This window comes from Thalassophryne amazonica, chromosome 1, assembly GCF_902500255.1.
Source record: "Thalassophryne amazonica chromosome 1, fThaAma1.1, whole genome shotgun sequence".
In the NCBI taxonomy this organism is placed as follows: Eukaryota; Metazoa; Chordata; class Actinopteri; order Batrachoidiformes; family Batrachoididae; genus Thalassophryne; species Thalassophryne amazonica.
In genome coordinates this window covers 58,074,746-58,100,818 of record NC_047103.1, presented here as the reverse complement: position 1 = coordinate 58,100,818, position 26,073 = coordinate 58,074,746, and the positions used below count along the sequence as shown (strand labels likewise).

General features: G+C 40.8%; 1 protein-coding gene across 1 annotated transcript in view; it reads right to left on the bottom strand.

The window, feature by feature from the left end:
• neto1l (neuropilin (NRP) and tolloid (TLL)-like 1, like) overlaps positions 1–26,073 on the bottom strand; it is a 174,542-nt gene that overhangs the window by 29,406 nt on the left and 119,063 nt on the right. Inside the window, exons 6-7 of the mRNA XM_034161693.1 lie at positions 16,823–16,936; positions 8,364–8,994 (exon numbers count right to left, since the gene is read on the bottom strand). Coding sequence (XP_034017584.1) covers positions 8,364–8,994; positions 16,823–16,936 — 745 coding nt within the window. The remainder of the gene's footprint in view (positions 1–8,363; positions 8,995–16,822; positions 16,937–26,073) is intronic.

Genomic DNA, 26,073 nt, shown 5'->3' with positions numbered 1-26,073 from the left:
GAAGTGAGGATTTGTAAATGTTGCCTCAAACGTCCACGCAGTAATTCAGATATGGCGAAACAAGTGAATGATATAAAATATGTAGAGCTTTGTAATTCAATAAATATTTTTGCTTTGTTGAGGGTACTAGAAATATTTTTAGATATTTTAGCTTGAACATGTTTTATGTGAGGGACAATATTTAAACGCGTGCATACGCGATAAAACTTTAAAGGTATGATCGGGAGGCCGCTCTCAACACATCCGGTCCGTTTTCAGGCAAAAAAAACATTAAAAAATTTTAGGATCAAAGATTAACACGAGCCGTGACAATTTTTAAACACGTCCAAACGCGGTAAAACTTTAAAGGTATGATCGGGAGAGCGTTCTCAACACACCAGAAGCATTTTTTCACAAAAAAACGCGCATAAAAAATTCAAGGTCAAAGGTCAACGCTTCTTTCTGCGCTTAATAACGACGTTTTAAATTATCCAAACGCGGTAAAACTTTAAAGGTATGATCGGAAGGCCGCTCTCACACATCCAACCCATTTTCAGGTGAAAAAAAACATTAAAAAAATTTAGGATCAAAGATTAACACTTCTTTCTGTACTTAATAACAATGTTTTAAAGCGTGCAAACGCGATAAAACTTTAAAAGGTATGATCGGGAGGTTGTCCCAAGACAGGGGTTACATTTTCACGTGAAAAAACATTAAAAAAAAATTAGGATCAAAGGTTAACACAAGCTGTCACAGCATTTAAAAGTGTGCGAAGGTCCTTGTAGCTGGATACAGGAGGTATTACCCCTTTTCTTAAGGCAATTACGATATCTTTTCACAAAATCAGAAACCAGATCATGGTTTGCGATAGTATTTTCGGTGTATAAAGACAGCACATCTTGGTACGACGCCCCGGTGGCGCTGATATATATTTAATACACGCAGTGTCCTTTATTTTATTTGTAAATATTCACAAAAAGGAAACATGGGAATAGAAATGGGAAAAAATATGAGTATGTACATATGTATGTACGGATATATTTAAATCTCTTTGGTGTTAAAGATATGTAGATGTTTTGTTCATGTGGTTTCTGACATGTCTGGAATAAGACAGGCTGAAGCCGGGGAAAACTAATTCTCCTGTGAGTAGCGTTTTATTCTTTTAGTGCAACTATTAAAAGGTTCACTATTTCTGTATTATCCGTCATGACTTTGCTATCCATCCACTTTTGTTCATAGTATGGGACCACTACACGCGCGGGTCTGGGGATATTTGCTCTTAAAAGTGTGTGCCTGTGTGTGTATTTGGGGTGTTTAGCGCAAAAGGTCGCACCTCTTTTGACAAACCGGACCAGCGTCACAGATCCCGTTTGAAGCAATATTTTTATGAGGTCCTGCTGTGTCCCTGGGTCCGAGGTGTCAGGCTAAATCCCCTGATCGATGATTACGTGTGTTTTTGGGTCCACCATAAAACCTGATACCTGTGGGTAATGAGCTTGTTTTGGAGGCTGGTCCAGTTTTCTGTCCCGCCTCCTGCTGCAGTGTTTTTCCTTCATTCCAGCCGCTGACCGGAGCAGACGTTCATTCTCTCGGAATGAAGTTTTCTTTTTCTTCAGAGTGCGAAAGTCTTTCACGGCAAGTGAATTAAGTAATCTTTTGATAGAAATGCTTCTGTTTTTTTTTTTTTAAAAAAGATCCTCGGCGGTAAAAACATTTTTAAATGATGTTTTTTTGTTAGATATAGAGCCCCACGGTGAGAAAAGTTTATTCTGATGGAGCAGAAGAATTCGGCCTGACAAATTAACCCCAGAGGATCATTTAGAGACACGACAGGCCAGGGACAGACTCTCCTTTATGACGTAAGAAAATCAGCTCAAAACTTTTTAAAGTGTAAATATTTCATTAATAAGTATGGTCTGTGTTACAGTTTGTGGATATTCTGTTAGGAGTTTATTTAACGCTGTTTAATCAAGTTTTTTTCCCCAGACACAGCAGCAGAGATAGTAAACCCTCTGAAATCTCATTTATATTAAAAATACAGGTTAATAACGCGGAGCTGGTGTGTTCTAACCGACGGAGGTCTGTCGAACCGTCAACAGGGCGCCGCGGGGACGGACTCGTGTTACACGGTAAGAAGAAAAAAATCACATCATGACGTTTTTTTTTTAAAGTGTAGGCTAAATATTTAATAAGTCGCATCTTTTCTTTCAGTTTGTGGCGAGACGTGACCGTCGCTCCTGCAAGATGCCCGGAGGTTCGAGGATATTTTGGACTGATATTAATGAATGTTTTTGACAGAGAATAATTGCGATGCATAAAAAGTTTATTCTGGTTTAACGAGAAGAAGAAGACAAATGAAGCCCAGAGGGTTATTAGACGACACGGGGAGCCGGAGAGAGAGAGTCGCCTTCATGAGGTAAGAAAAAAGAAAAACAATGATTTAGTAATATGACTAAAGTTTTTAAAGGGCCATAAAGTAAGAAAAAAAACATATTGGCTATATAATGTCAGACGTTTCCCCACTCAGCCAAAAATTTATGCAAACAGCCAGCATCAGCTCGAAAAGTAGAAGTTTTTGTGGAGCTTTTCACAACCAAATAAGCGTTTAAAGCGTAAAACCCTCCGCCAGTTAGATTTCTCAATAAATGACCACCGACTGTTTCTATCACAGATACGGCGTGTGAATTGTAAAAATTACAGCTTCTGTGTGTTTTCAGTGGAACTTCTGCAAAACAACCGCATTTAAATCTTTATCCACGTTAAAAGGACATGAGATTTATAATTATACGCTCTGAACAAATGCACAGATTCTACATGACACACTTTCCTCTTGTCACACTGACAGCAGTGTGTCGGCTCACAGGCTGTTAATGTTTTTGACAGAATTGGTCGGAAATGTGCAACTTTCAAGTGCCTGGTGCAGCTTTTTACAAATCATAAAACAGCGGAGTAACAACAGTGAGTTTTAACATTAGAACTCTTACCCTCCTGATGTTGGTCAACTCGTGTATTTCAGATTCATTTTAATAAATGTTCACCTTTCTGTAGCAGTTGTTAGCTAAACTAGTTTGTTCATTATTACAAGCGGTTTTTAAAAACACGTTGTACAATTTTTTACTGCGGATTATTCGCTGTTTAGGGTATTTCTACATGCCTTACACTGTAAAAAATAATAAGATGACTTTACTAAAAATGAAAATAATCAAAAAATGCAAACTTGCTGCCTTACAAAGTAATTTATGTTGTCTTGAAGCAGATTTGATTACCTTAATTATTGCGAGTGTGCAGTACTCAAATACACTTAAATCTAGATTACAGTAACTTGTTTATTTTGCTGTACTGAAAAAAATAAATTACAGTAATGTATTTACTGTGAGCATCCAGCAAGTGACGGCTTAATTCTCAAAATAGTTTTGTTCATTCATCATATTCAGGTCAACTTAATTTTCTTGAAGCTACAGCTTGAAAACTGAGTCTGGTTAACTTAATTCGTTTGTATGTTAGCATGCATTTACAGTGTACAGAGAGAGTGCGGCTCAAACCAAAGTCAAATTCCATGTATTCTGTGGATACTTGGCCATTAAAAGCTGTTCTGATTCAGATTCTGATAAACCAAAAAATGCTGATGAACCCTGTTTTATTTGAAACTTCAAAGTTGTTGCTTCAGTTCTCCGTCATTCAGTTATCTGTGATTTTCAGGGAACACTTGACATAAAATGCTGACGGCTGATTTTCATATTAAAACAATACATGTCTCCCTTTTGGAAAGTCTCCCAAGAAATCTGATCAGAGAATCTTGATGTCTTCAGGGTGTATTAAAAACTAACCAGGAGAAAGCTGCTTTCAAGAACAGTTTCAGTTATTTTTTTGACCCACTTCAGATGTTTCTTGGTCAGAATGAGGTGGTAAAGCAGGAACTTGCAGCGATACAAGTGAGCAAAGAAAATGTTTAGATTTAGGACTTAACATCCAAGCTGCTGGCATGTGAACGTTACCGTGAAGTGTTGAGATAAGGATTTGATGTTTGAATCCCAAAATGTGTAAAATATAATAAGTTGACTTTACAAAAAAAATATGCGAACTTGTTGCCTTAGAAAAGTGGCTTTGAGCAGACTTGAGTTTATTATACGCAGCTGGAGACACAATAATCATCTATCAGCTAATTTACAGCGACAGCCTGATGGTTACCCTTTAATAAACATGGACGTATGCTTTTTTCTTCATGTAAGTGGACCAAATTTGTGTTTAATAACCATGAAAATATGCTTTTTTCTTCAGGTAACTGGAACAAGTACTTTTTTCTTAATGTTTTCCTTCACGTATGTTGTGTTTAATAAACATGAACGTATACTTTTTTTCTTCATGTAAGTGGACCAAATACTTTTTTCTTAATGTTTTCCTTCACGTATGCTGTGTTTAATAAACATGAACAATTGCTTTTTTCTCTGTGTGTGACTTTAATGAATGTAATAAAGCACATATTCTAAACCTTATACAGCCTGTGTTCTTTCCTATAATATTGTTGAAAAGGGTAAATTGTTTTTCAAACGAGGTTTTTTGTGAAAAACACTTACTGGTACCTTTTGCTCTAAAAATACCATCTGGCCTGACACCCAGCCACCCTGCCGGGAGTGACGGAGAAGAAACTTTGTTTTTTTCCGCCTTCATCACCTCTGGGCGGCATCTCCGATCAGCGGGTGTCCCGCGCACCATGATGATCGGGTAATATCTTAAAAGAAACACCATTTGGCGTGAGTGATAAGGAGCATTGTTTATTGAAACATCCTTTGGCGTGAGTGATAAGGAGTATTGTTTATTGTTCTTCGGGTTCATCACCTCGGGGCAGCATCTCCGCTCAGCGGGTGTCCCGCCACACACACACACACACGCACACACACACACACGCACACACACACACACGCACGCACACACACAGACAGCGTCTGCAACAGGTTTTACAGCCGTGGGGTCATGTTTCCGCGAGCGGCTCTATGCGTGGGTATTTGACCGTCTTGCTGCAAAGACTTACAGCCGAGAGAGACGGGTATTTGTTCCCCTTCTTTAATTTACGAATTAAAAAACAGAAAAGGAAACGTAATAATTTAAGAATTAAAGATATTAAAGGGGCATTAAATAATAGACAGTGATTTATGTTTAATTATTTCAGAATTAGTTAATTCTTTAATACATTAAAAAGATCTAGGTATTTTTAATCATTCTTTAATTCATGAAATAAAATGACATTAAAATATTAGACCCTGGGTGGGAGGGGAGGTATGGCTTGGAGGCGGTGCTTGGCCGGGGTTAGGGGAGGAGCTTGGGGGTGGGGCTAGGGGAGGAGCCAGGGGCGGAACTAGGGGAGGAGCCGGGGGCGGGGCTTAGGGGCGGGACATACTGACGTCATCGACTCTGATTGGATGTGACGTCATAAGGGGCGGGGGCTCGGAGGCGGGACTAGGGGCGTGGCTTAGGGGCGGGGCATAGTGACGTCATCGATTATGATTGGCTGTGATGTCATAAGGGGCGGGGCTTGGAGGCGGGACTAGGGGAGGGGCTTAGGGGCGGGACATAGTGACGTCATCAATTCTGATTGGCTATGACGTCATAGAGGGGGCGGGGCTTAGTGACGTAGTCGATTTTGATTGGCAGCTGTCACTTTTTTGACGAAAGGTGGGTCAGTTTTCTCTCTCATGTCCTTCTTGATATCAGGCAGTTTCCCACACCTTTCACAGGACAGCAATGGTAGCTCAGTGGTATTTACATCTACATCAACGGCGTGATGTGGTTCCACAGGTACCAGCTGGTTTTGATTTTTTATTAATTCCACATCAGCGGCGCGATGTGGTTCCACAGGGCACAGGCATCTGTCTAGTCAGAAACTGAACACAACAAGACATATTTACATCTAGTTAGACAAAGCTCACTAATCTAGTTAGATTAGTAATTACTAATTGTGTAATTATTCTTTTGAGAGAATAAAGAATATATGTGGATGAGGTTGCATGCAATAACAGCAGCAATGCTTTCAAGTTGCAGTTTCCCTGTTCTACCATTAGATGCTGTGTATATGCATGGTCAGACCTGTGTGAATATTTTCACACATTCCTGAGAAGTAGAAGTAGTAAATTCCACACTTTGGATAGAAATGTTTCTGTGCATGGTTTCCACAAATCTGTGTGTATAAATGGCTGATAAATGAGGGCTTTGAGTGGTTCCAAATAAGGGGTGCATCCAGGATTTCTTTTGCAATTTATTTAAGATCGCAAGGTAGGGCAATTGAAAACAAACACACACACACACACACACACATATATATATATATATATATATATACACACGAGTTCTATTACATAATAAACCTACCCTTTTATTTTTTTTTTAACTATATGGATTTGAATGACGTGCGATTACACCAATCATGCTTGAACCCTCGTGCGCATGCGTGAGTTTTTACACGCGTGCCGGTGACGTCATTTCCCTGTGGGCAGGCCTTGAGTGAGATGTGGTCCCGCCCTCTCAGCTGAATTCCTTTGTTTCACACGCTGCTCGAGACGGCGCGTGTTGCTTTATCAAAAATTTTTCTGGACCTTTGAGGAATATCCGAGTGGACACTATTCGAGAAATTAAGCTTGTTTTCGGTGAAAAGTTTGACGGCTGATGAGAGATTATGGGGTGTTTCTGTCGCTGTAAGGACTTCCCACGGAGCGGGACGTCCTGCAGCGCTTCCAGGTGCCGTCGTCGGCCTGTTTCGACCTGAAAACATCGGAATTTAAGGCTTAATTCACCCAGGACGTCGTGAGAGAACAGAGAAGATTCAGAAGAGGCCGGCATGAGGACTTTATGCGGACATTCCACTGTTTAAGGACATTTTGTAATGAAAGACGTGCGCGCAAATTCGCCAAGTCGTTTCCGTGACGACTCGGCAAATCTGTGTGCGCCGCGACAGGAAAAACACCTCCGTGTTGAAAACCATTTGTAAAATTCAGGCGGCTTTTGATGGCTTTCAACAAGTGAGTAACTGAGAAATTGTTTAACAGCTTGGGCATGTTCCAACTTGCCCATTAAGGTTTCCAACGGAGGTGTTTTTCCTGTCGTGACCCCCCGTGGTCGGGTCCGGCCCGACATGCGACTCTGCCCGCATGTTCTTTCATTACAAAATGTCCGTTAACAATGGAATGTCCGAATAAACTCCTCATGCCGACTTCTTCTGAAAGTTCTCTGTTCTCTGACGACTTCCTGGGTCAACAGAGCCTGAAATGTGGAAGTTTTCAACTTGAAACGGCGAGATGCTGCCGCCTCGAAGCGCAGATCGCCATCAGGTGCCGTGGGCCGTCCTTAAAGCGACACTACCAGACCAAAATCTCTCATCAGCCGTTAAAATTTTTACCGAAAACCAGCTGAATTTATCGAATGGTGTCCACTCAGTTGTGCCTTACAGCTTTTGAAAAAATTTTTATCAAACAAAGCAGCAGTCTCTGAGCCATTCCTAAACAATGAAAAATCGACGAGAGGGTGGGCCACTCCTCACTCAAAGACTGCCCACAGACGAATGACGTAACCGACAGGCGTGAAAAAACTCTTGCATGCCCACGAGGGTTCAAGCATGTCTGATGTAATCACACGTGATTCAAATCCATATGGTTTTTGAAAAAAATAATAAGGTCGGATACTTTTCTAATAGACCTCGTATATAGTATACATATTTCTCAGCACATAACACACATATCTTTAATTTAAAAATCAGGCATATGAAGAATGCTAATACTTACATAAATTTGTAAAACATTTAAGAAAATGTTGAAAATGCCCAGTCTTGCAATTAAAGAAAGTGAAAAGAAAACACTGGATCTGCCCTCTTAATCAGATCCATGCCAGATGCTAGTGGTTTTGTCCTTGGCCCATACCCGACACTTTCACCAAGTTTCAGTAAAATCTGTTTTGTAGTTTTTGCGTAAGCCTGCCAACATTTATTTCTAATAATTACAGGGATAAGTGTGAAGTGTTGGTGGAGGTATGTGTTCTCTGAGCACTCTGGAGTTACAGAATTAATTTCTGCTAAAAAATGAGGTGTGCACTTGCTTTAAAAGCCCTGACAAATCTGTCTGTAGAGCTATACATCACAATTTACAGGGTGCCTGACAAGGATGAACATGCAAGAAGAAGGAAATCTGTTATTATTTAGCCCTTTGTGAAAGATTGTGGGGTTAGTATGAATGCAAAAAAAAAAAAGAAAAGTTTTTTACAAGATAATGAGGCGGGGGGGAGGGGGTAAAGTAAGCGGGAAATCAAAATTAAATGTAAACCTCCCACAAACATTTTAAACATCCCCACATTAAACTCTCGGCTTGTTGTTCTTTCCTCATCAGAAATCTATGGATACTGACCGCTGTACTGCCTTTTCATGGCGTGAGAGCCGGTGGCTGGTGGTCGGAACATCTTCCAGGTCGTCTTCCAGGTCGCATCCATTGTCTGCTGCCTCCTGTGAGTAGCTGTGCTTCATTACCAAAATGCTGCGGCGGTTTCCTGTGGTTGGCAGCAAGGGCCGAACTGCCATGGGCGGCTGAGGGGAAAGGTCCGTGAGTAGGGTGGCGGCCGCTGCGTCACGAGCATTCAAGTTCCCACGGCTTCCCCGTCCACTGAGTGACATTTGGGAAATGTGGGATGAGCAGGGGTTGGAGGAGGAGCCACAGTGGTGATCATGAACGCAGCGTGAGGAGGCACGGCGCAGGGTGTGGTAGCTCTCAAAGTCTTCTGCGAGGTTGACGAGGTCAGCCGAGGCTGCTGCAGCAGTGGTGGCGCTCCGTAAGGTACACAGCTCATAGTGTGGAGGCTCAAAGACTTCTTGGAACATGGTGGGGTCAAAGTCCTCACGCCGCAGGATGTACTTCTTACGTGGCTGCTTGATCTGGACAATGACAGAAACGATGAGGAGAACAAAGACGATGCAGCAGGTGACACCGATTATGGTCCCGTTTGTGTTGTTCAGGTTGTCCAGGATGTTGGCTTTTCTTTTTTCTGTGGAGTCGGGAAGACACACAGGAAGAACATTGTCTACACTATCCTGCAATTACAGATGATCTGAGGAGCTGTGCAGTACTTTGACAATATACTTTATTCTCAGTAAAGTGTTATTATAAAAAAATAATAATAATTTCAGCTTTTTGTCTTCAATGCATCTTGATTGTTTCATTTCAACTCCACTGTGGTGGTGTACAGAGGTAAGATTACAAAAATAGTGTCCATAGCTGCATTTCCATTACATATTTACACAAAAGTTAACCAATAATTTAAGAATGTAGAAAAAAACACTGTCGTAAAGTGACAGTGTTTCCATTGACTGATGGAATCTGACTGCTGGGTTTTGTCCTCTCGCAATTCCAGTAGTCATGGCAACAGAAGGGTAAGTCCTGCTAAAGGTTTCAATTTCATTGTTTTTTCAAATCCAACACTGTGACAACATTATCGCTTATAAAGTTCAACAAGCCCTCCATCTCTAATCTACACGTCTACATGTGCAACATGAGTATTTTAGGATGTCATGTGACTCTTTTTGTATGTCATGTGACATATAAGAAACCACCAACTGTGAGAGTAAAATTTTGTAATATTTGATTCTTTTTTCTTTTTTGGGGGTTCAAAATACAAAAATTTTAAAGTGTGCAATTTGGACTGTAATGGAAAACTACTGTCAAAATACTTACAAACCTGACTGCAAAGTGAATGACCTTTAATAACACTCTGACTGGTTTATTTCATGTTATGCGCAAAACAAGCCAAATTATTAACTCAACACAAGCCCTTTGCACCTGTTTTTGCTGAGAAACATAGTAGAGGACCCTCCTATTGAGTTCGTGACCAATTTTCCGGGAGCAATTTTTTAATGCAGATTCTTGGAGACTGGCCCAAAATAAGAGATTTTAGCTGAGGTATCTTTCTCAAAAGTGTGGGCTAACTCCACCAGGGGGCATTATTCAAAATGGCTGCCAAAAATCTATGATGTACCTTATTTTCACCTTTGACTGGCCTAGAAAATTCATCTTGGTGTCTAAATGTATGTTTTGGAGATCCAGAAATTCATTTCTGCCCTAAAAAGTAATTTATATGGAACACCAGAGGAAAAAATCCAAGATGGCTGCCATAATGGCTACCGTAAATAGGAAAAAGGGTATTATGTTCCTATTTGATACTAATAGGGCATTTAATACCTCAACTACAGGGGTTTTCAGGGTGTTTAGTCTAATTTTGTATGTTACAAAGCTCTAACTTGTCTGTATATTGAGACTTTCAAGATGGCGGCCAAAATGGCTACCACATATGGCCATATGGCTACAGTTATTTTCACTATGAATGATAGTAATACATGGTTTTGCTATAATTTGTCCATTCATAGGACCCTTTCACATGCACTGCTCATTCATGTCAGCCATGTACAAGAGGTTTCAGGGATCAGGCTTGTCAGATCTGTTGGTAACAGCTGGAGTGATCGCTGAGGGATCAGTGGAGCAGGCCCTTCAAGGGAAACATTACAAGCGAGGAATGAGATGTCTGTGGCTCATGTATGAAGCCTTCATGAGACGACTTGTGAAACTTGCCATGGAAAATGACAGGGGGATTCAATCTGATGATGTCAAAGCAACCCTGCAAGTACTTCAGGATTCAGCAACTTCAGCAGAAGAATGTCAACATGTGTATGAGGTACTGGAAGAAGATCCTGAAGTCATGAACATGGTCACCCAGGAACTGGAACAGTTGGAAACCAGTGACAGTCCCATGGCAAGAATCTGGCTGAGCTTTCTGGTCATGACTGAAACTCTGATGACGAACTTCCATGCCTTGCAAACACAAGATTGGGATGCATTCAAGGCTTCTGTCAGGCTCATGATTCCTTGGCTGCAAGTGTATGACAACACTAACTACGGAAGGTGGTTAGTCGAGTTCTGGCTGGAAATGGAAAGTCTTCCAGAAGACAAAGCTCACTACATGGCAAGTGGCCTGTTTGCTCAATCCATGACATGCAAGCCCTACTTGTGCCTGCCTCTAGACCTGTGGATTGAAATGACCTTGAACAAAAGCTCCAAGCTGAAGGCTGGTTGGCTAAAGATCTTAAAAAATGAAAAGATGCTGCTCACTCACACCCGCACTGTTAATATTGTTAACAAAGTGAGATCTTCATTGCATGATATTTCCATGTCTAGTGAATCTGAACAAGCACACAGCGAGAATGCCAAGACCAGACGGCAGGAGGATAAATGAGCTGTGCAGGATATTATCATACAACTCTATGTTCTGAGTGGCTGTGATACGACTTCGGTCTTCTATGGTCATGGAAAGCTATCTGTGTTCAGCAAAGGTTTGTGCAACGAAGCTATTGAAATGCTGCAGTCTGTGGGAAAGTCAGTTCCTGCTTCACAAGACGTCCTGGACAAGATGGCCTTATTCACCATATGGTACATCTACGGTGACAAATCCAGCAAGACACTAGGGCAGGCGAGTGCTTTGAAGTGGAAGAGTCTCAAAAGAAATCAACATCAAGAATCCTCCTGACAGACTCCCACAACCTGAAAGTGCAGAGAGTTAACTACCAGTCTCATCTCTTTCTTTAGTTTCACATGAAAGAGCTGATCCCATCACCACTAAACAGTGGTTGGAAACTTGACAATGTAAATGTGTCCCCCTTAGATACACAAGGCCATGCCTACCCAAAGACCTTCTGGGATCCTTGCAGGACATGGTTGAAGATGACACATCTGATTGGAGACGATGATTACAGTGACACAGAGGATTTTTGACTGTTTTGTAATGATGATTTTACCCGACTCTTGGAGGACTCTGAACCTGACATATTGATAATGAGAGTGTATAAATCTTGTTTGTTATTATAAAGTTGTTACATTTCTATCTCGATTGTTACATTTTATGTGCTATGATTCAAGGATTCAAAGGATTCAAAGGAATTTTATTGTCAAATGCACAGAAGAACATGTTCCCTGCACAAAGAAATATGTCTACTGCATTTAACCCATCCTAATTGCCAGTAGGAGCAGAAGTCACCATTAGGCGCCCGGGGACCAGCTCCAGATGTACATCCCTGCCTTGGTCAACAGCAGGGCTGAGCAAACCAACCCCGACCCATAACAAACAACACACACACAACACACAACACATAGGCTGGCCCAGTACATAAACATATATATGAAAAGCAAAACACGAGGGAAAAGGAGAAAAAAAAACCCCTCATAGCCGCTGCATTACACAGCGGCAATGAGGAAAAAAAAAATCCCCATCAGCACAGAAAAACAATAATCACACAGACAAAAACAAGGACACAGGACGACAACCGAGATTTGAAAAGGTCCAGTTTATCAGAACACTCCGGAGGCAGCCTGTTTGGCGCCGTCAACGGCCTTGTCCGACAATCCTGGAGGGGGGAGGGGCAGCCCTGAGCAGTCTGAGCAGTCCTAAGCAGTCCTGAGCAGTCAACGTCAGAGCTGGAGAAGCTGAGGGGAGGGGGGAAGACCAGGGAGCGAGACTTAAGTGTTGATCTTCTGAGGTTTTATCACAGCGACCTTGAAGTGCAGCTGTATTTGGGGAAGCCAAATGAATAGCCAGATTAGCAGACGCCTGAAAGATTCCACAGTTCTGAGAACAGAGTGGCTCTCAATGCATCTGAATGTAGAATGTTGTCTTCACAGATGGTCAGAGCGGGTTTCCAGGGCTGCAATTCTATACGAGATATTTTCCAACACGCGGTTAACCCCCGCCGACTGCGCAGCCACTGCCTTCCCAATCGAATCAATCATGTAGGGCAGCCTGGAAGGACCAATCAAAGCTGCTTCCACTTTCTTGATTTTCTGGTAAACCAGCATAGTGCCCGCTCCACACATCAGAAAGCCGGTCACCACCAAGCCGAATATGTACACATCTTCGACGTCCTCCACAGAAAGCATGTAAAGGCACATGACCTGCCATCTCCTCCACGAGTCCATCACGTAACCCATCACATGCGTCCCAGCAGGACAGGTCGGGTCCTCCGCCCCCGAATGTCTTGTAGAAAAAATAGTGTCAATTGCATTCAGAGACCACTTTACCAGATCCTTTTTTGTCATTCCAGAAGAGCAAAGCTGCAGCCTCACAGACAACACGCCACAGAAGCAGGAAAGATAAGGAGGGAGGGAGAAGAGAAAAGTGCGTCCGTCTCGGCCGAGTGCAAGCTGGCAAAAAAAAAAATGAACTATGAACTTGGTGTTACACATTATTGTATGTGAAAGACATCAATGGTTGAAAAGAAATGAGATTTTTACATTTAAGTATGACTATCCACTTCATGTTCATTGATATATGCCAAACCTGTCACAAAACATGTGCTTTTATCACTCATGGGGAGGGGGGATAACTGTAGCCATCTGGCCATATGTGGTAGCCATTTTGGCCGCCATCTTGAATATCTCAATATACAAACACGCTAGAGCTTTGTAACATACAAAATTGGACTAAACACTCTGAAAAACCCTGTGGTTGAGGTATTATATGCCCTATTAGTATCAAATAGGAGCATAATACCGTTTTCCTATTTACAGTAGCCATTATGGCAGCCATCTTGGATTTGTGCCTCTGGTGTTCCATATAAATTACTTTTTAGGGCAGAAATGAATTCCTGGACCTCCAAAACATACATTTAGACACCAAGATGAATATTCTAGGCCAGTCAAAGGTGAAAATAAGGTACATCATAGATTTTTGGCAGCCATTTTGAATAATGCCCCCTGGTGGAGTTAGCCCACACTTTTGAGAAAGATACCCCAGCTAAAATCTCTTATTTTGGGCCAGTCTCCAAGAATCTGCATTAAAAAATTGCTCCCGGAAAATTGGTCCCGAACTCAATAGGAGGGTCCTCTACTAACAGCAATCACAGGTGATAACATTTTCACAGTTGACTGACTGTCTTGGTGGTCACAGTTTGTGTGTCCCTGTCCATGGTTCTTAAACATAATACCTATTCTCATAGTCTTTGCTCTTTTTGTATATCTCTGTCGAAGGTTCTTAAATATCTTACCTAATTAAATTAAGTAAATTCAATTAAATTACCTACTATTCTCATACTGTCATGTGCTTTTTGTGTATCTCTGTCCATGCTTGTTAAACATAATACCTTTTCTCATATTATGTTTCTTTTTGTGTTTCTGTGTCCATGGTTCTTAACATGTTACCTATTCTCATGGTGTCATGTCTCTTTTTGAATAGAATAGAATAGAATAGAATAGAATAGAATAGAATAGAATAGAATAGAGCCTATTGTCATTGTGCATACAACAAAATTTGACTTCTGCATTTAACCCTTCCAAATTAAAGTTAGACACAATCCAACCACTATGAGCAGTGGACAGCCACAGTCCGGCACTCGGGGACCAACTCCAGATGTAGACACACTGCCTTAGTCAGGGGCAGAGAAAGGAACAGACCCTAAATTAGCATGTTTTTGCTTGTGGGAGGAAACAGGAGTACCCAGAGGAAACCTACACAGACATGGGGAGAACATGCAAACTACACACAGAAAGGGCTGGATGTGATCCCACGACCTTCTTGCTGTGAGGCACTAATACTTGTACTAACCACTAAGCCACCATGCCACCGTGTATCTCTGTCCACAGTTCTTAAACATGTTACCTACTATTCTGATGCTGTCATGTCTCTTTTTGTGTATTTTTTGTAAACATGTTTCCTATTCTCATAGTGTCATGTCAATCTTTGTGTGTCTCTGTCCATGGTTCTTAAACATATTACCTATTCTTATTGAGTCTTGTCTCTTTTTGTGCGTCTCTGTCCATAGCTCTTAAACATGTTACCTATTCTCATCGTGTCTTGTCTCTTTTTGTGCATCTCTGTCCATAGCTCTTAAACATGTTACCTATTCTCATCATGTCTTGTCTCTTTCTGTGCGTCTCTGTCCATAGCTCTTAAACGTTACCTATTCTCATCGTGTCTTGTCTCTTTCTGTGCGTCTCTGTCCATGGCTCTTCAACATGTTACCTATTCTCATTGTGTCTTGTCTCTTTTTTTGTGTCTCTGTCCATAGCTCTTAAACGTGTTACCTATTCTCATAGTGTCTTGTCTCTTTTTGTGTGTCTCTGTCCATGGCACTTAACCATGTTACCTATTCTCATAGTGTCTTGTATCTTTTTGTGTGTGTCTGTCCATGGCACTTAACCATGTTACCTATTTTCATTGTGTGTTGTCTCTTTTAGTGCGTCTCTGTCCATGGTTCTTAAACATGTTACCTATTCTCATAGTGTCTTGTCTCTTTTTATGTGTCTCTGTCCATGGCACTTAACCATGTTACCTATTCTCATCGTGTCTTGTCTCTTTTAGTGCGTCTCTGTCCATGGTTCTTAAACATGTTACCTATTCTCATAGTGTCTTGTCTCTTTTTGTGTGTCTCTGTCCATGGCACTTAACCATGTTACCTATTCTCATCGTGTCTTGTCTCTTTTTGTGTATCTCTGTCCATGGTACTTAAACATGTTACCTATTCCCATGGTGTCGTGTCTCTTTTTGAATAGAACAGAATAAAATAGAATACAGCCTTTAATGTCATTGTACATACAACAAAATTTGTCTTCAGCATTTAACCCTTCCAAATTACAGTTAGACACAATCCAACCACTATGAGCAGTGGACAGCCAGAGTCCGGCGCTCAGGGACCAACTCCAGATGTAGACACACTGCCTTTCTCAGGGGCAGAGAAAGGAGAAGACCCTAAATGAGCATGTTTTTGATTGTGGGAGGAAACTCGAGTACCCAGAGGAAACACACACAGACACAGGGAGAACATACAGACTACACACAGAAAGGGCAGGATGCAATCCCACGACCTTCTTGCTGGGAGGCACTAATGCTAACCACTAAGCCACCATGCCTCCATGTATCTCTGTCCACAGTTCTTTAACATGTTACCTTCTATTCTCATAGTGTCTTGTCTCTTTTTGTGTGTCTCTGTCCATGGTTCTTGAACATGTTGCCTATTCTCATAGTGTCTTGTCTCTTTTTCTGCATCTCTGTCCATGGCACTTAAACATGTTACCTATTCTCACAGTGTGTTGTCTCTTTTTGTGTGTCTTTGTCCATGGCACTTAAACATTTTACCTATTCTCATTGTGTCTTGATCTTTTTGTGTCTTTGTCCATGGTACTTACACATTACCTATTCTCATAGTGTCTTGTCTCTTTTTGTGTGTCTCTGTCCATGGCAATGAAACATGTTACCTATTCTCATAGTGTCTTGTCTGTTTTTGTGTGTCTCTGTCCATGCTACTTGAACATGTTACCTATTCTCATAGTGTCATGTCTATTTTTGTGTGTCTCTGTCCATGGCACTGAAACATGTTACTTTTTCTCATAGTGTCTTGTCTTTTTTGTGTGTCTCTGTCCATGCTACTTGAACATGTTACCTATTCTCATAGTGTCATGTCTCTCTTAGTGTATCTCTACCCATAGTACTTAAACATGGTGCTTATTCTCATAGTGTCTTGCCCTTTTTGTGTATCTGTCTAATGTTCTTAAACATGTTACCTATTCTCATAGTGTCTTGTCTCTTTTTGTGTATCTGTCCATGGTCCTTAAACATGTTACCTATTTTAATAGTCTCATGTGTCTTCTTGTGGGCCTCTGTCCATGGTTCTGAAACACATTATTCTCATTGTGTAACTTCTCCTTTTGTATGCCTCTCTCCATCTTACTGCAGTATTTTACTTGCAGTGGATGCCTTGTGTCTCCTCCTCACTTTCAGCTTTTGGAACCCTACGACAATTGCTTATTGACAGTGACTGAGGTGAAATGAAACATCTCACCTTTACACTGGTTCTCATCCCATGGGTAGACGCAGTTCTGCATTCCATTACACACCAGTGTGTTGTTTATGCACATGTTACTGTGACAGAAGAAGGCATCTGCCTCACACGGAGCTGTAAACAAATAACATTTTTAAGTACAGTAGATATCATGCTACCAAATACTATTAGAATTTTCATTAAGATATAACTTAAATATCCTATAGTTAGGATGGGTACAGGCTATTTTCCTTCAACAGTTCATTTTCAATTTCATGGTAAGACAAAGAAATAAAGTCATGTGATGACATAAATTTTTCCATTGAATTTTATAGCAGAAACAAAGTTCAGAAACACAGCAGCACAAATCACCAGCTGAATATAGAAGTTCAGGAGTGCCAGAGTTTGTGGAAATAAATTTGGCTGAACTTTATTCAGATCAGATCTGCTCTCCATGAACCCATCTGTTCTTCATGAATTTTCATTTTCCTCTTCAAACATTTGCAGCCACAACTTATGGGTATGCATTTCTGAGACTGTCTGCACCATGTGTGTGTCTGCACCATGTGTGTGTTTCTCTCTCTCTCTCTCTCTCTCTCTCTCTCTCTCTCTCTCTCTCTCTCTCTCTCTCTCTCTCTCTCTGTGTGTGTGTGTGTGTGTGTGTGTGCACAGACAGCCATGACACTCTGGAATCATCTGCACACAGAATATTCCCAAAACAACAGTTCCTCTTCATGTGTCCTTTTGTATTCATGTTGTGTGCATGCAGTGAATTAAAACCAGGAAATGCCAAATACATTTATTGTATTTATTTGTGTTCATAATTTTGCCCAACTGACAGCCACATCCTACTACAAATTACAGTTAGAAAAATCAGACAAAAACAGGAAAACGGTTTATTCAAAACACTTTAATAAGTCAAATTTTGACAGTTTGCTTTGCTAAAATATTCAAACAGTTCAGAAACAAGCATCAGAGATGCCGATGGCCACCAGTCCCAGGCTTTGAAATTGACAGATCCTGACAGAAAAGTTCATTTCAAGTTCTATGTAATGTCACAGATAGTATGCTGAAAGAAAGAGAGAAAGATTGAAGTGTCTGTGTTGCTTGCATTCTTACAAAATCCTGTATGCAGGGTTGTTTGAACTTGTTACCAAGTTATACGAGTTCTATAATGTAGTGCTTATTAGCGGTGTGTTGACCAAGCAGTTAGTGTGCTTGTTTCCAGAGTGGAAGGTTTTCAGTTCAAGCCCACCCCTGGCTGTTCTCCATGTCATGTATAATTGCCTCAGGAAGGGCGTCTGGTGTAAAACTTGTGCCAAATCAACATGTAGTGACCCCAAGTGAAAATGGGAGACACTTACTTACTTTAGAATGTAACACCTGTTCAACAAAATGTCTGTATGGAATGTGTCTGTTTCTCTGGGAACCCAGGGCAACCATTTCCTTTTTCTTTCACCACCTTTCTGTGGGGTTGTATGAGCTTGTGTGATCATATTAGTTGAGTTTTAGAACATAACTGCTCTTAACCAGTCAGAAAATAATGGTTCATTTCACTGATGAAGTACTATATTTCTGTTCAGAAATCATCTGTCTCACCAACAACCACACCTCATCATCCATCCAGAATCCACTATCCATCCAGCAGGTGGAAGACACATTTATGTTATATTGCATACAGTAAAAAAATGAGCTTTTTGATCAATTTGTTGCATCAAATTTCACTTAATTTTAATGGATTTTAGGAATGGTAATTGAGAACCAGCTCCAGTTGAGAACTGGTTCCAACTTATTCCATCCAGACGCCGGATTTGAATGGCATTCCGTTTGAGTCGCATATTGACTGATCCTAGCTCTGGTTCCCTACCTGTGTGTATAATTGTGCAGCACCCCACATGCCCACACAATGTTGGAAGCCTTTTCATGGCAATGCAGCTTTTATATTCTCACTTAATTGGTGGCATGAAGAGGATAGATTATTTCCATAGACCCAAGGTGCAAATAATCTGTAAATTATATGCAAATCTGAATGATTGATTGATTTAAAATAATAATGGCTTTTGCATGTACTGCAATGGCCAATTCTAAATACATTTACAATTTCAATGTATTGTCTTTATGTGTCACAAAATGACAAAAACGCAAAAAAGTACAAAAAAGTACATTCTCACCCTTAGTTCACTTTCAGAAAAAATAATTGTGAGCGTGAAAGGTGGCCTATGCAGTGTTTTTGTATGTATGCACTGCAGCCTTAGTAAATGAGGCCCAGTGGTGGGCACAGCTAACCAAAAAGTTAGCTTTGATAACCGCCAATCAGCTAAATGAAAAGTTAACTTTTATAGTGCCAAACCAATAAACCACTAAAAAAATTTAGCAGAAGCTACAGCAAACTGCTGACTTTCAGTATAGTCTCTGGTGCACTCTCAGCTACTGACACACCGGTTTTGAGTTTAAGCACCACCATAGCTTCTGATTAGAATCAAAGATGATCACAAATCCAACACAACCAACGAGTCAGCACTTCTGTGTTCATGCGCCCTACTCACTGCTCATTTACATTCACAGCATACAGTGGTCCAGACATGAGGCTGAAGTCCTGAAAAGGAAAGTAGGTTTGACTTATGGTTTTGATTTATAAACCAAATTAATCCAGGTAGTTTTACTACATTAATGTCAACACTGTCATTTGTACAAAGGTAAAATATAACACATATCTTTTAATTTTAAAATAATGCAATCATTCTTAAGTTTTGAATATTAACACACAGATGTCAAAAGGCATTAGGGGCAAACTGAGCCTCCGCTCATCACTGATTGGTTGATTCATTATATGTAAAAACCAACACCTCGACCTCAGCTTTCGGATATGGCTTGTGCATGGCACGATGATGTACATCCTTTATTATGAAAATTTTCAAAACCTTTATTTTGATATTAAACCTTTATTTTAATATTGTAACATTAGTACTTCCAAGCTGGCGCCCTCCGTAGCATCTCTGTGTTGTGAAAGTGACGTGACACGGACCCACAACAGGGGGCGTTAATGAACGGACAATGGATAAGCCAAAAAGTAACAATTTAATGTTGTGAATCGCACAACAACGTACAGACAATAACAATATGGTGACTGTCAATCATACACCAGGTGACGTGTGGGCAGGCTCGACGATAGAAGACGCCTGGAGAGAGAAGAGCTGGATCCCCACACAGCTTCCACCACCAACGGAGCTGAAGAACACCGGAGCCGCCAAGCCCTGCGCCCCAGGTGGCCGCTGTCTTCAGCAGTCAGACCCGGTACTGCTGGCAGAGAACAAAGACAGTCCAAAAAAGGATAAGTGTGATGAGTGTGAGTTCGCACACTCAGTAATCCACAGTCTGTCTTAAGTAAAGGAGGGAAAACCTCCACCTCCAATCACACACACTCGTGCAGCTCCTGGTCAACCACTTATCTGAGTTGGGGTGTGAGGCGAAGCCGTCGCTGTCACACCAAACGCCAATCCTCCAGATAAGGAAACACTCCAGGAAAACGGCTGCAAATAGAAGTTCAGGTTAAACACACACAGTGTCAGGCAGCAGAGAAATTACCTGAATAGCAGTTGATTTCTCGGCGAGGAGGTGGAGTTGCAGTCCGGTCTTTGTAGTGGTGATGATGGGTGACAGCTTGTGTTGATTGTTGACAGCTGTCACCTCCAGCAAAGCCGACGCCCTCTCGTGCTTGAAGCCCGCACTTCAAGCAGGGCGCCATCTTGTGGTGGTGGGCCAGCAGTACCTCCTCTTCAGCGGCCCACACAACACTCTGTCCTGCAAAACCTCTGTTTGCATACGGATTCCCATCAAAATTTGTTTACATGTTTATTTCATCAAATAAAACCGCTAACTTAAAAAAATATAAATATTTATTTTATGGCTTTATTTTGACATGATAAAGTGCTCCTCTTAAAACATGACCCTGTGCAATGGTGGGCACAGATAGCCAAAAAATTAACTTCGATAACAGATAATCAGATAACTGAAAAGTTATCTTTGATAAAGATAAAACGATAAACCACCCAAAAATGTATCGGAAGTTACAGATAACCAATAAATTCCAGTATTGTCTCTGGTACATTTGCAACTACTAACAAACCGAATTTGAGTTTTAACACCACGATCGCTTCTGGTAGCATCAAAAGCAACAACAGACCCAAACAATGAGCACACGCTTCTGTCTTTGAACATCTTGCCCCCTGCTGGAAGCTCTTGTTTACTACATGGCTTCCAGCACAAAAGCAAGCCGAGAGGAGCCGCAAAGCTCAGCTCTCTATCCAATCACAATGCTCCGGTCAGGCGGAGGTCTTGGAAAAAAAAAGGCAATGCTGAGTTATGGTTTGGTGTATAAATAAAATGAATACTGATATAATAACTCCATTAATGTCAATTCTGTCATTTGTACAAAGTTAAAATATAACATATATCTTTTAATGTTGACTAATGCACTAATTCTGAAGGTTTGTAACAAATACAGACAGATCACAAAAGATTCTGGGTAAACTGTACCTCTGCTAAACACTGACTGGTTGAGTCATTCATTATGTAAACCAACACATTAATGTGCCGTGTGGTGTGTGTTGGTGTTTACAGTTAAATGTGCTTTTGTAAAATATTCCATTTTTTTATTTGTAAAAACAGGCATTTTTTTACGGAGCCCTGGAAGTGTCATCGCAAAATGTTTTGCATGTTTAGAGAATGTGCGCTCAATTTATTATATTGTGCACACGTTTTATTATATTGTGCAGACGTGTTATTATATTGTGTGCTCGTTTTAAGCATTGTTTGAGTAAAACAAAGGCACAATCTACTTAAACATGGCCACAATTTGTAAAACGTGCCCTCAATATTGTCTTGACACATAAATATTGGCTATTAGCCAACAAACCAGGAGACAGTGTAATACATTTCCCCATTAGAAGTGGATCTTGTCAGAGTGTATCATCATGGTTTGGGCGCACAAGGACATATAGAGAACTCCAGCTGCCCAGCATGAAATCATCTGGAGTTTAAGCACATTTAAAAAGGATGCTGGGGGCGAAGCGTCTCTCCGTCGTGAGGATGACGGTTTAGGTCATATTATGAAGTTCATTTTGAATGAAAGGAAAACGTGCACGTTTTATTAATTCGAGGGCCCAATTAAAGGAAAACATGCGCACGAATTATCACGGCCAGGAAAACGTGCACACATTTTATTAATTTGAGAGCACATTTTATTAATTTGTGGGCTCAATTAAAGGAAAACATGCACACAAATTATCATGGCCAGAAAAAAAATATCACTTTAAATGACCTCTCCCAGGTTCCGTACCTCCCATCGAGAGTTTTTGTAAATTAAGTTTGAAAATAAAGCTTCTGTTTACGTTTTGCTTCTGGAAACACCAGTCCGACATGTGGTTTTTCAATGTACAATGTGTGTGAGAACATAAATTGTGCGCTCTGAACTTTTACACTGTGTGGTTCTGTCGTACAGTTTGAGCTGTCGCGCAGTACAGTGATTGAAAATATATCAGCCCAGCTTCAGGGCCAATACTGCCATGAACACTACTGGCCAGTAGATGGCAGTAGAGACCTTGAAAACTTGCCAAAACAAAATTCCAGATAATCCATGTCTGCTACATTTAAGATGCATGGAATTTAATAAACGCAGACAAAATAATGTGTATAAACCCAGAAAATATATTCACAAGAGTTTTAGGCACTAGAGTTTAATGCTGTTGTCCGTACAGCCTGATCAGAGTGTTTCAAATGCATTTCTCATGTCGTGAACGTACTGAGATTACCCTATCCTACCCATAATGCACTGCTGGGCACAGCATATATCCACACTAAAACCTTAAAAATTAGCGCATTACTTTAGAACTAAAACATATATCTGATATTTTCACTTTTGCCTGCAGAGGATAGAGTGGTTTCTTCTAGAAACAGCTCTCCTCTGTTTTGCAGAGGGTAGAACTGCATATCTGCTATGAAACATTTAACAGGTAGGTGCTCAACTGTATTTAAATTTTATAAATGTTTGTAGCTGTTCAGCTTTATTTACCACGTTATCGGTCTAAAAATTATCGGACAAAAATTTATCGCAAGATAATTAGTCCGATAATGGTTTTTAAAGTTATCTAAAAAGATAATCCGATAATGAAAACATTATCTTCGATAATTATCGGATTATCGGAACTGTGCCCACCACTGACCCTGTCGTTAAAAACAAGTGCACCCTTTCTTCTCCTATGGCATTTAATGGCAGCTGGCATCCTTGTTGCATTGCTGCCACCTGCTGCATCAGTCCGTTATAGCAGCACTAAATCCTCTTGATGAGTCCAGCATCTTTCAAGTATTTAAAAAGCCAACACTTCCCCTTCTCTCTCAACCTTACGGGTAAAATACGTCCTACAGAAACTTCTTTTAGGCTTACAATTAGTTTTTAAAAACCATTCAAAAATGACGAGGTATAGTTTGTAAAATAAAATATTTTGAGGGAAAATTAAAGCACTGTGCTAAATACTGTACAGATAAATTCATTGGTTATGATTTTTTTATTATTTATATTACAACTGGTGGCATTTCACAACACTTTAGAATTCAGTTGGTCTGGTGATGGTATTTGGCATTATTATGCAGTACCGATCTGGCGATGATCTTTTTGAATTAAATTTGAATTTTTTAAATTTTCCATAGGAATACAAACTTCCTATGGACACTGCACTAGTATACAAAATGTAAGTCATGGTAACTTTTTCCTGCCTCCTGCTTTCCATCCAACACTGATCGTGTTACTGTTTTCCAGTAACTTTCTCTTTCTCTCTTTTATGGACATGTACTGGAGGTTTGTGTTGGGGTTTACACTACTGAATAATCAAACCTTTACCAGTAACATGGAAATACAGTTGATAACTCTGTTAGGTGCAAATTTTTTAGCATAGGAGTGGAAATCCTCCCCCTTTTGCCTTCCTCGTAACAGCACAGGGACCTTAATGAATGTGCCAGTAGTAAGGCAATGCTGGACTATGTGACAGCGTAACCACTGTGATGTATGTCTGTTTTGATCCCAGTCCTCATCTCAAGTGAAAAATAACACTCCAAATTACAGTGACTTATTTCTGTCTCATCCTGTCTGGGCCCTTGCCAGTGTTTTCTGAGTCACCCTGGCTCTGCCTGTCTGTTCTGTTACTTCTTATTTACCATTTTCATTGTATGCCTTTCCTACTGTATGTTCCCACAAATTTGGTGACAACCACTAGAGGGAGTCCATGTCTACTCATTCTGCAGCTGAATCCTGACTCCTCCACATGCCACAAGGCCAGATCAGACGGGCCTATAAAAAGCTCGACCTGCACTAATCTCCTGCAAAATTAATTTCAAGACATTCTGTAATAAAAGTGCCCTTTTGCCCACACAGGAATGTTTGCCATCACTGCTGGAAGCATAAATTAAGTCCTAAATGAGATGTTGATTAAAATGTTCTGGTTATCTCAGCAAAGAGGGTTTGAAAATCAAGAGAGCTGCTGCTTTAAAGGGGAACAGAAACGCTTTTTGAGAATTTATTTGTGCATTCTTTGGTAAAAAATTAAGAGTTATTCATACACTTGCAGAATGTTTGAGCGCACTGTAGATGACATTATTTGAATCAAATTTGCCAATAAATTGACATGTAAATCACCATTGGCTGAAGTCAGCGGAGGGCACTTCTGTTTGACGTCACTGGTTGGGGTCTCACCTGCTGGGGACGAGTGCAGTTTACTGAGCATGCTCATTGAAGTTCTATTAGTCTCGTCAAGAAACAGGTGGAATATGCAGGAAAGCTGCGCATGTTGGCAAAGCCACAAACGGAGCAACAAGGGAGACAATATTTCCTTCCACAAGTAAGTGGCTTTGGTTATTCTTGTCACTTTGTCCACGACATTTGGTTGATAAACAGATGTATCTTTCCTGCCCGTGCCTGTGTCGTCCGAGGACATGGATGACACTTACACACACCACTCACACACAGAGATGTGCACACACACACCACTGACTTCATGAATGAAACTCAGTCAGTAAAGGATAATTGTGTCAAAATATAACAGATATATATAAATGTTTCGTAATGGTTTTAGGAGCTGCGCTATGCTAAAAACAGCAGCAGCAGCTCGGTTCAGTCCAGCAGCACAGCTTAACAGCGCAGATCCGTGCAACTTTCAACACTAATATTTCGGAATGTGTGGGTGTCAGAGTAAGTTTAATACTTTACTGACATGATTTAATATGAATTAAATTTACTGGCTCGATATCCAGGTCAGAATGGCATTTTAACACATATTTTGTGAGTGTTTTTCCGAGTGTGTTCAGTCTCGAATCCCCATTGAAAATGCATTAACATCCGGGGACTTCGTCAATATTTTGTCCGGTTAGGAGGCGTCATGTCGCTGTCCATAAAGGGACATTTGCGTTTAGTGTGCACCATTGGCAGTGCAAACTCTAGTAGTCATATATAAGCTCTTTGTTGGTGCCTCTGGCAGGGAATCTCAGAACGAGGCTCATCTTCCCTCCAACCAGTGACGTCACCCACCTGACCTGCATAAATAGCGGCAGCGGTCGATGTCAAACCCTCTCAGACTAAAATAAGGTTCTCTGTAGATGTTTTATGGTCTTTAGTGTTTCTTGAACTATCAAAAGAATGCATTTTTTGTGTTTATTCATGCTATAGCTAATCCGGGGGCATTTCTGTTCCCCTTTAAAGCACAAGAAGCAACACGTGGATTCATGATTTTTATGCCCCACGCGGCACTTGCGCTACGAGGTGGGGCATATAGCACCCGGGTTGTCCATCCGTCCGTCCTTCTTTCTGTCCGTCTGTTCATCTGTCCTTCTGTCTGTTCGTCTGTCTGTCCGGCCAGAATTCGTTCGCCACAACATTGCTCAGCACCCATTGCTTGCAGAAACTTCATATTTGATGGGTACATGCCTTGGTGGAGTACTTCGCATGGGTTTGAAGGTTGGTGGCCTTGACCTAATTTTCAAGGTCACCAATGGTCACAACTGTCAAATCCTTAGCCTGAAATTTGGATTTGGTCGCCGCAATGTACCTCGGCACCTATTTCTTGCAAAAACTTCATGTTTGGTGGGTACATGCCTTAATGTGGTGAATAAAGTGCTGAAATAAAGAATAAAATAATGTACAAAATGAAAAAGTAAGTGTGAAAGTACAGGTAAATAATAATAATAAAAACATTAGAAATGAGCATTGGGATACTGTATATGCAGGA